At 42.0% G+C, this 11,275-nt stretch overlaps 1 protein-coding gene across 1 annotated transcript; it reads left to right on the top strand.

Annotated features, from left to right (window-relative positions):
• Nucleotides 1–4,695: 4,695 nt before the first annotated feature.
• Nucleotides 4,696–11,055, top strand: cbln4 (cerebellin 4 precursor; the record flags this gene model as incomplete). Its single annotated transcript, XM_079488604.1, has 3 exons — nucleotides 4,696–4,962; nucleotides 6,728–6,844; nucleotides 10,858–11,055. 3 exons carry the CDS (start codon nucleotides 4,696–4,698, stop codon nucleotides 11,053–11,055), a joined length of 582 nt encoding a protein of 193 aa, XP_079344730.1.
• Between the last annotated feature and the right edge of the window lie 220 nt (nucleotides 11,056–11,275).

Below are 11,275 nucleotides of genomic sequence, written 5' to 3'. Positions count from 1 at the left end.
TTGCTGCTGTGAACTTAATCAAACCTAACGGAACACAATCAAAGAGTTGCAGGATGCTCAGTTTACATACTATATGTATGTTGTTACTATAAAATACCTTAGAGTAATTTATACTCTATACTCTATCTATAAAAACGGTGGTATTCCTTTATGTGCTGTGAAGGTCTGGGTGAAGGTAGAGGTTTCATTCCAATCCAAAACTATACAGGAACAGCAATTTCACTAATTGGTTACCTTACCCCCCTCTGGTTGAAGTTGTGCTATACCTGTATGGTGGTGACTGGTGTAGACTTGCTTTGGTATGAAAACCTGCAAGTTAAGCACAGACCTCAGAAGCCCTGACATTTATAATGGATACCTGTTCCTAGCATTCAGCTTCCACGTTTGTTTGTAGTAGCACTGCCACTGAGGCACCCGGAGAGGATATATTGCATCTGAAATCTGCAATCTCATGAATACAGTGCATCCGTATTGGATTAGTTTGTGTCACAGGTTGTTTTTTGTTTTATCCAGAAGGCTGGATCAATATTTATTCAGCATTGTTTTGAGATGGCTCAATAAGAGCACATTGAGAGATTTTGAACTGGCTCGGTTTTATGAAAGATTCACATACTGCAGTGTGCTGCAATTACCCATCCACTGGAAGGACAGCAAAGATTCACATACTGCAGTGTGCTGCAATTACCCATCCACTGGAAGGACAGCAAAGTAGCAAAAGAACACTCCAGATGCCAACTGAAGTGGGTTCATTTTGAGTCCATGTTTTCTTTGCGTTATATAGACACCCGATTGTGCCATTGTTGGGAACATTTTCTATTTCAGAGCTCCTTGAAGAGCTTGACCCACGCTGACTCAGGACAACAGTCTCTGCTGTGGCATTGCAGCCATACTGTACATACATAAATACAAACACAAACGCATGCAAACCTTCAGAGGTTTGCTGAGGTACTCCTAGTTCCGATACAAAGGGCTTTAAATGTACCTTGTTTCTGGTGTACTCTAAATGCAGATATACATAAGTATGCTAAAGGGGTTTTGTGTTCCCTAAATAAGGATAGTTTGTTTGTTTGTTTGTTGTAGTTTGTTTGTTTGATTGGAATGCAAAACAACAATAATAGTAATCATCATAAATAAGTTCCCATCAGCAGCCTATTTTACTTGGTTTACCCAACAGTTGTATCAATTTGCATATCAATGTGTTATTAAGCCAGTGTCTTTGGAAAACCTCACGGGTGGTGGTAGCCTGAAATCTACAGAGATAACAATTGTTAGTTAACTGCTGTTAGTGGTGGAAAGTAACAAGAAGTTAAGTACATTTACTTAAGGGCTGTAATTAAGTACAATTTTAAGATACTTGAGTTGACTAATATTTCAATTTTGTGATACTTCCACAATCCACACCACTACATCTCAGAGGTATACACTTTTTACTCCATTTTAATGATCCAACAGCTTTAGTTACTTTGTTACTGTTCAATTATGATTTTTGATCATTTTCACCTAGTAATACCTAAAATAGGGATGCCAGGTTGAAATGACATGCAAGCAGGCACCGTTTGGTTGTTTTGTTATCTCTTGAATCTAAAAAAATAAAAAAAACGTACATGCAAACCAAGACTGACATTTACTGACATTTTTTGTTTACTTACTGTATAATTGCAATGATGTATTGGTTCTTGATATACAGAACCCCAGATGATGTTGCTCTGGTGCACATGGACCATGACATAATCAATGTGAAGCAAGTACACAAAGGTTATTGTATATACAATGGGGAGAGAGATGGGGGGGAAGACACAAAGGCCGTCGGGATCTGGAGTCGAACCCGCGGCACGCCGTCACGCTGGCTCAGCAGCCTAGGTGCCCAGACGATTGAGCTAACCACAACATTTTGCCATTTTACTTAACCGTATGTGTGGACTCCCTTTTTGTTATGTACTACCCTACGTGATAGTATAGTCTTCGGACTCGAACATGGAAACCTTGTGTTGAGAGACTGCACACTAGAACACAGCACCAACACACCTTTGCCCTATAAACCAGTTGTCTCCTAGTGTTGTGGGATGTTAGGCTTCAAAATGTTAAAGTAGGCCTACTCCAGTTATAGGAGGCCTGGGATTCGAACATGGAAACTAAGCTGAGAGACAGAGCATTTGACCACTGAACCACATCACCTTTGCATTCAACAAAATGTCACCTAGTACTTTTGAAGTGTTTTTTGTTTTATGTTTTCCTCCAATGGACACAATGGGCCATGTTCCCATGTGGGAAGCCAACGCATACTCACACTCAAGAGGGCAAACGGGTGACTGCTTGCGCGTGCTTGGCCCAGATTTGGGGAAGCTAGCACTCTCACTGCACTTAGACTCCTACAGGTTGGTTGCGGTGCCTGTAAGGAGCGGAACTCAGAGCGATAGCATTATGGCCCCATGCATTATGGCCTCCTGGTGAAATTCCTCACAAGAAGTGTCTGGTGATGTGTATGAGAGGAGACATGTTGTCTCGCCAGAAGAAACGGGTTGGCAGTGATAGTGACTAGAAACATGGAGGGAATTGGCAATGATAACATTTGAGTAAAATAAATAACCTATCCTTTACAATTATAATCAGAGATATAACTTGTTGAGATGCTGAGATTAACTGTAATGTTTCTTGTCAAAATGTCCTTGAAACAGCTTGGGTCAATACAGAGAACAAACGGACAGAACACCATGGGGATCAATACAAGTTATCAGACAAAACTAAACAAAATCATCAAACTTTGCATTTCAATTCCTCCTCACCAGGGGTCATCGCCGTACAAATACAAATACAAATGAGTAGACAATATTAGCAGAACATTTACAGGCCTGTAACTCAGAGTCAGAATGCACAAATGGATAGGGTCCATTTGGTTCCATTTGTACACTCAGAGTTATGGGGGTTCTTGAAAATAAAATGTTAGAAAACCCCTGTGCCATAGTCATATTAAATCAGAGTCATACATATTGAGGGTATGCGCATGACATCATCATCATACCCGGAAGTTATGCAGGAACGCCTGAGTGGCAAAAAACGACTTTCTGGCTTTGACAGCTAGCCCATACATCCAAACAGAAAAGTCCTATTTGATTACATTAAATGACGTGAAATGACGTTAAACTCACTTTGCCACACGATTTGCCACTCACTTCCCTCTATTCTGAGGAAAACCTGCAGAGACTGATTCAGTAATTGGGTCTTATGATCAAAATAAGAACATTATAATGTTTTGTAAAAACCAAAAAATCTAAAATTTGCCACGGAGAAGGTCTTGCCACAGACACATGTGGTAAGACACATGTGTACACTACACATTGATGACCTACTCCTCACAGTATAGGCTACTACTGTAAATAACCTACAACAGAGTAATATTTCTTTCAATCGTTTAAAAAATTCATATGATATATATTCAGCTTAGACTGAATTGTCTGTTAGATTTACATCTCCATCTGGATGGATGGTATACAGTTCAGATGGCCATGTGGAATTATAATTTGGACCTATAAATGTGAATTACGCCATGTTGTCATTGCATATAACCTCAGTTTCCCCACAATGGGAATTTATAAAGAACTGCAATCGAACATAGAAACATTCCAGCGTTCTATATTGAGTGTCCAGCATCACTGAGACCAGGCCCAAGGTCACACTGGTGAGAAGGCTATGTGTTTGAACATTGTGAGCTCTCCTGGTTGCATGCTTAAATTGTGAAATGACCCAACACCAACCCATGTTGAGACCGAAGACAAATTTCCATATACAAATAAATGAAACTAAACTAAACTAAACTAAACTATGACAATGGAGGAATCGTCATCATCATCATCATTGAAGAAATGCAAACATGTCAGAGCTTTACCTGCATGAATTGTAACATAAACACTTTAAGCTGCCTTCTGCAGTAAAATGTAAGTGCTCCCTCCCTGCATGAAAGGCAGCACTTATATTGAGAAAGATTCTGCTTAGCAAATAAGAGAACTGAGAGAGAACTGAGAACAAGAAAGAATGGTTTGCCATTCATCCAATAAAAACAAAGCAAATATTGAGTTGTATAGGATAGGATAGAATCGTAGACCTTATTGGTTCCACGAGGGGAATTCAGTATGGCCATTATAGCAGTCACAAAAACACAAAACAGCAAAAGTAGAGAAAATGAATTTATAGGCCTAATATCTTAAGGTATAAGTGAAATTAAGTGGATGGGATCTTTTCTTAAGAACGAATTGAAGATAGTATTACTAGTAGCCATGGTGTCTATATTGTTATAGTAGGCTATACGTAGAGCCTACATGCGTAAAGTTGTAGATGTCTGCGCGCACTGCGCACCACATCACCACGGGGAACAGTCATCCTCAGCCATCAAACACGTTCTTTCGACTGGAGAGGGCGATTTCCAAACAAAAGCTAACCGCATTGCCTGAACAATAACAATATGAAAATGATACGCATATACAAATTTCGATTATTATCATCTTCGCCAATTTCCCTGCGTTTGAAGATTTAAGACATTGAAATGGATGTCTCGATATAATCTCTCACTCCGATATGGCACATTGCTGGATCCAATAAGAGAATTCCACAGCGTCAGACGCGTCTGCGGTGAAAGATCGGTGCAGGGCTCGCATACTTGCAGACGGTATCTTTATGATCTTTCAGCTGTTTGAGAGAGCCATGGTGAACTCCCTCATATTGATACTCAGTTGGACTGTGATCGGCGAGGTTGTGAGAGCACAGAATGACACGGAGCCTATCGTTCTGGAAGGTAAATGTCTTGTGGTTTGCGACTCCAACCCGACCACAGATTGGAAGAGCTCGTCCTCTCCGCTCGGCATCTCGGTGCGCGCTGCCAGCTCCAAGGTGGCTTTCTCTGCTGTCAGAAGCAACAACCATGAACCATCGGAGATGAGCAACAAAACAAGGATTATTTACTTCGACCAAGTAAGATCATTTAAAAAAAAGTTACGTTTGAGAGCAATGAACAATGTTTAACGTAGGAAAACATCGGAGGAAATGTCCACGTTCAAGACTAATATTGAACACGATTTGGAAATTAAGTTGTACCTGTTTCACCATTGTACTAACTTTTACCTATACAGTATTTGTGGTTCATCTTCCAACTGTGATAGGCCTTTTCAACGTCTCTATAGGACACACTCTGATCCGTCTCCATCAGAGAGTTATGAATTGTGCTACAGCTAATGCAGAAAGCAATAACAAGATTCAGAAGTGACTATCTGTCTATCTCTGAAGAAGAAGACATGCAGCATACGAAGCCTTGCACTCACACACTCACTCAGTCACATTCTTATATAGGCCTACATTTATTTTGCATGCAGGATACGCACACTTAGCGCGCGTACTCACGCACGCACACACGTGCACGCACGCACACACACGCACGCACTCTCTCTCGCACACACACACACACACGCACGCACACACACACACACACACGCACGCACGCACGCACGCAGGCAGGCAGGCAGGCACCACACAATATAGTATCAGACATGGAGAGTTAAAGGGATTTTAAAAACATCAATGGAAACTAGCATTTGCTATCTCTTATCTCCATCAAGCACACAACTGTATACTTCACTAGACTAAATGTTAATTTCTACATCACTTCTGCAGTAGCAGGTTAGGCAAGCTTTAATGATGTGTGAGACTGGCATATTAATGTGGCTCACATAATCAACAGTGTGTGCTGCATCAATAACCAGCAGATTCAAAGCAGGCTACTGTCAGTACAGTCAGTACAGTCAGTAGAGCTGCCAGCATTCTCCCTGATTAGAACATGTCCCTACAACATATTGTGCCACAAATGTAATTATTTTAATTTAAAAACAGATGACAGATTTCATTAAAAAAAAATCCTAAGATAAACCTAAATTATTATCTTTATTACCTTTATACATGGTTTTGTCATGGGATGCAGTTGCCTGTTTGGTAACACTTTTTGAAACCCATATCAAATACCTTATTATTTCTTGTGCAGTGTTCACAAGAGATTTGGTGCTGGTCGGTTCAGCAGTTTGCTAATTAATTCCAGACACACAGAGTTACAGACCCTTATAGACATGAGTAAACTGGAAAATTCTAAATTATTACTAGTACCAGATAATTGTGTGTGTGTGTGTGTGTGTGTGTGTGTGTGTGTGTGTGTGTGTGTGTGTGTGTGTGTGTGTGTGTGTGTGTGTGTGTGTGTGTGTGTGTGTGCGTGCGTGCGTGCGTGCGTGCGTGCGTGCGTGCGTGCGTGCGTGCGTGCGTGCGTGCGTGCGTGCGTGCGTGCGTGTGTGCATGTGTGCAGTGGGGCTGTTCATCCTGCAATATGTCTGTTAGATTATGAGATATATTGTGTTCTAAATTGTGTGCCACGTGCGACAGGCTGTGAGCTTGTAGGTGGACTATTTTTGGTGAAGAGATTTGGTGTAGAACAAAAAAAGCTGTCCAAGTAGTAAGTACAGAGCCAACTCAGGTCCAGTTTACTAAGTGTAGACTAGGGTGAAAAGGACTGCCCTTCGGCCCCTTCCGCATGGGAGTGAGTGGGACTGGGACTGCACAAAGACACATGAACCCTATTGTCTCTAATTGAGGCAATCATTTACAGAAAATAGCAGATCTACAAGCTCACAACACATCGTGTTGCGACAGGTTGTGAGCTTGTAGATTGGCTATATCATTTTCTTTTTCTGTCCTATAGGTGCTGGTGAATATAGGAAACTACTTCACATTTGAATCAGTGTTTTTGTCACCCAGAAAAGGAGTCTACAGTTTTAACTTTCACGTTATCAAAGTGTATCAGAGCCAAACTATACAGGTATGCTCTTTGTCTATTTCAATGTGTATGCAAACACACATGCACGCACGCACACGCACACGCACACGCACACACACACACACACACGCACACACACGCACACGCGCGCACACACACACACACACACACACACACACACACACACACACACACACACACACACACTCACACTCACACTCACACACACACACACACACACACACACACACACACACACTCACACTCACACTCACACATTCAGCAAAGATATTTGGAAAGTCAGGCTACGGCTCATTACTTTCATAAAGAGCCGGATGTTCAGAACATCCAGACCCTCAGGAAATGGTTATGGACCCGCGTCCGAAATGGTTGAGAAATGACAGAGTTACAGTGTGGGGGTCCCAGGGGGTCCCTCTGCTGTACTGTACTGTCACTGTACTGTAACACCCCGAATCATCATATATACAGTTAATATGTGTCTGTGTTAGGCTGTGCAACAGTGACACTTGGTTGTGAAAACCAACCAAACACTATTTTCATGCTCAGGCACAGCCAGGGACCCAGGGACACACATAGCTGTCTTCAGCACCATGGATAGCTCATGTCAGGGTGTGTTCAGGGTGCAATCCTAGCTAGTGGTATCACATCAATCTCAGTTTGACACCGCAGCATTGATTGCATACAGCTGGCCTACAGGGCACCCCTGGGCGGATTAAGGCTCTGTTCCATTCTGGTCAAACAGAGTCAGGGTGCTGCTGTTGTGCATGTTGGCTCACTGGAAACACTCTGCCACACCAGTGGGTCTCAAAGTGTGTGGGTTCCAAATGGCCCTGTATGGTGTAACTCCGAGAGTGTACAAATTTAAAATGGAACCAAATGGACCCGTACACTCTCAGTTAAAAATGTAACGACTGTGCTACACCAAATGTAATCTCTCGACAGTCAATAAAAGGAGGGTGCTGTTTTTCCTTAATTTTTTGACAATGGCTTCTCAGATTGCACTAAATGTAACAGAACCTTAATAAGACCTGTGAAGGAAGTAGGGAAGGGCCAAATTTCTTTCTATGCTGTGCATAGAACCTATTACAGTGATGTTTGGCCCCAACCAAGTGAAGGCCCCCCAACCCGCTACTACCCCTCCAACCCCCATATCCCCAACCGCCACTCCATACCCATATAAAAACAATCTGAAAAATCTGAAAGGAGGCAAGATGTGGAATCTGAAGCTACTGTTTCCACTACAGCCCTGTTGATGTGAATGGGGGCATGTGCTCTCTGTAGCTTCCTGTAGATGGCGCATGTACAGTAGAGCAGGCCGCCAAATGGCCAAAGTCGGGAACATCTCACTTTTAATAAAAAAACACAATTAAAAAAAGTTATGATACTTTAAAGCAGTGGTAACCCTTTTAAGCATATTTTATTCCAATGTTTAAGCCGAGATCTTAAAAAAACACCATAATATGTATAATATAGCATAAATGTAAGACATTCATCATAATTGCTATTACAGATATATTCTCTTCAATGCACAATATTTACTTTTTGTATGGGGGTCCACAAAAAAGCTTCAGATGTCTGCAGCTAAATATAACCATTGACTCAGACCACTCATAGGAATGTTTTTCAGCACCTGTTCAGTACCAGGCCTATATACTGTGCCTTCAGTATCTTACAGTAAAACATTTTATGCTATGTTTTATTTGAATGTTATTTAAAGTTTATCAATTAATTATTTGGCAGGGCACTTGCAATATCCTCACAGCCAACCAGTGGACCCCGGTCCACAGGTGGTGGTGAGGATCAGATGGTGCTCAATTTCAGTGGTGGAAAGTAACTTAGTACATTTACTCAAGTACTGCACTTAAGTACAATTTTGAGGTATTTGTACTTTGAGTATTTCCAATTTCCAATACTTTTACTTCTACTCCATACATCTCGGATCCAAATATTGTACTTTTACTCCACTACATTTATTTGAAGACTTTAGTTACTAGTTACGTTGTAGATTTTGATTATCCTATATTACAATTGAAAACATGTGCCCAAAAGCACGCACAGGAACAAAAGGCACCAGCTACTACGTCACTGACACGCTGCAACACGCTGCAACACACACTGCAACAACACACTAACACGACACAGCCTTACCCTCCGCGTCGTTGGTTCCCTATCTCCTCATGTCGCGCCGCACGGCCACACTCGACACCAGCCGCGTAACAATTGTCATCGCACTGCCACTACAGCCGGCTCCCGTCCACACTCGCAAACAATATCAATATCAATAATAAACACAAACACGCCACAAGCACCGACACCCCCGCCTAATTTGTTGCCACGTCTATGAAAACAAGCACCGAAAAAATGCCATTCAACACGCTACTTACACACACTACCACTCGCTTACAATACGCGGACCTGGCAACACTACATTCTCTCTCCCATTTGCTCAGAGCCCACCACGTGACCCACACAGGGAGGGAGACGATTGCGTGATGCTTCTATGTACAGGATTCTATAGGTCACCACTTTTGGTGTGACACACATACGGCTTCTGTTTACTAATATGCGTTGTCAACACGTGCTGAGTTGACAAACATTGACCGATTTCGGAGAACACTGATAGTTTCTCCTTTACTACTTAGGCTGTGGAAGTATTCACACTAGGCAACTTTTGCATTTATTGGCATTGCCAATTTGGGGAGAACAGGAGGACGAGGAGGTGATCAAGCTCCACAACACCACATTGGTAGGTAGCCTCAAGGCTGCATTTATTTGCCTTCTTTTTCCTCTCGACGCTGCATGGGATGATGTGAACCCCTCCAGCAGGCTAGGGAGCACCGCTCCGGTTAGCGGAAAATGACCGCGGGGTGCGGGTTGCCAGGTTTTTTTATAAGTAAAGTATTTACATTCAATTAAAAAAACATATATATATAATACATTTTAATTTACGTCATATTTAGCGGCATTTCGACCAAACTTCTCTGTTCTTTGTCAATGGCAAATATTGAGACGTGTGGGGACTAAAGCTGTATATAGGAGGGCCCTCAAACACATTATTTCATAACTTTTCATCGTGCTCCTAAAAACAAATGTGGCATTGCCAATTTGGGGAGAAAAGGAGGACGAGGAGGTGATCAAGCTCCACAACACCACATTGGGAGGTAGCCTCAAGGCTGCATTTATTTGCCTTCTTTTTCCTCTCGAGGCTGCATGGGATGATGTGAACCCCTCCAGCAGGCTAGGGAGCACCGCTCCGGTTAGCGGAAAATGACCGCGGGGTGCGGGTTGCCAGGTTTTTTTATAAGTAAAGTATTTACATTCAATTAAAAAAACATATATATATAATACATTTTAATTTACGTCATATTTAGCGGCATTTCGACCTAATTTCTCTGTTCTTTGTCAATGGCAAATATTGAGACGTGTGGGGACTAAAGCTGTATATAGGAGGGCCCTCAAACACATTATTTCATAACTTTTCAGCGTGCTCCTAAAAAAAAATGTGTGCTACTAGCCGCAATTAAATACACAGTTAAAATAATAAGAAATTTGCGCCAACGACTGCGTCGACACCTGGCGTGGAACAAACGGGACGAACCGAGGCGCATATATGGATAACAACACTACACGCGCGCTGCAACACAAAACAGCTGCATACAACGCGTGTCACTGTGCACTTCTGTATCTGTGGACTTCTGTATCGCAAGGCGGGCCAACGCAACTCTGGGATGAGCGGGCCGAAGGCCCGCGAAATTCTAGTTATATACATATAATAGCCGATCTATATAGATCTGCTATTTTCAAAAGATTTTTAGATATTTGAAAACTTCAAATGAGACATTCTGCATAATGAGTGCTTTTACTTTGGGTACTTTAAGTACATTTTGAATTCTGAATTCTGAAATTCCGGACTTTTACTTGTAACAGAGTATTTCTACATTGCAGTATTGATACTTTTACTTAAGTAAAACATTTGAGTACTTTTCCCACCACTGCTCAATGTAATGGCTGTCTCTGTTGAATTGTCCCTGCAGGTGAACCTAATGTTGAATGGGAAACCGGTCATCTCTGCCTTCGCAGGGGACAAAGACGTCACTCGTGAGGCTGCCACCAATGGAGTACTACTCTTTCTAGAGAAAGACGACAAAGTCTACCTCAAACTGGAGAAAGGGAACCTGGTTGGTGGATGGCAATACTCAACCTTTTCCGGCTTTCTTGTTTTTCCTCTGTAAAAAAACAGACGATGTGATGTGCTTAATGACCATGTGTTGCCACTGTAATTTCAAAACATTGCTTGCCAAACAACATATTGCCAAATGAGTGGGGTGGTATCCATGTGTACAGACACATGAAACAAGAAAACAGACCTTGGAAAGGGGTCACATTCTCCAGAAGTGTTGAGTCCCTTCTCAGATTAAATATAAAGAAGACTTTAAATATTGCCCTTGCGAT

This window comes from Electrona antarctica (genome assembly GCF_951216825.1).
Source record: "Electrona antarctica genome assembly, chromosome: 2".
Classification (NCBI taxonomy): Eukaryota; Metazoa; Chordata; class Actinopteri; order Myctophiformes; family Myctophidae; genus Electrona; species Electrona antarctica.
Note: the sequence above shows the minus strand (reverse complement) of the source record. Positions and strands in the feature narration are given on the sequence as shown.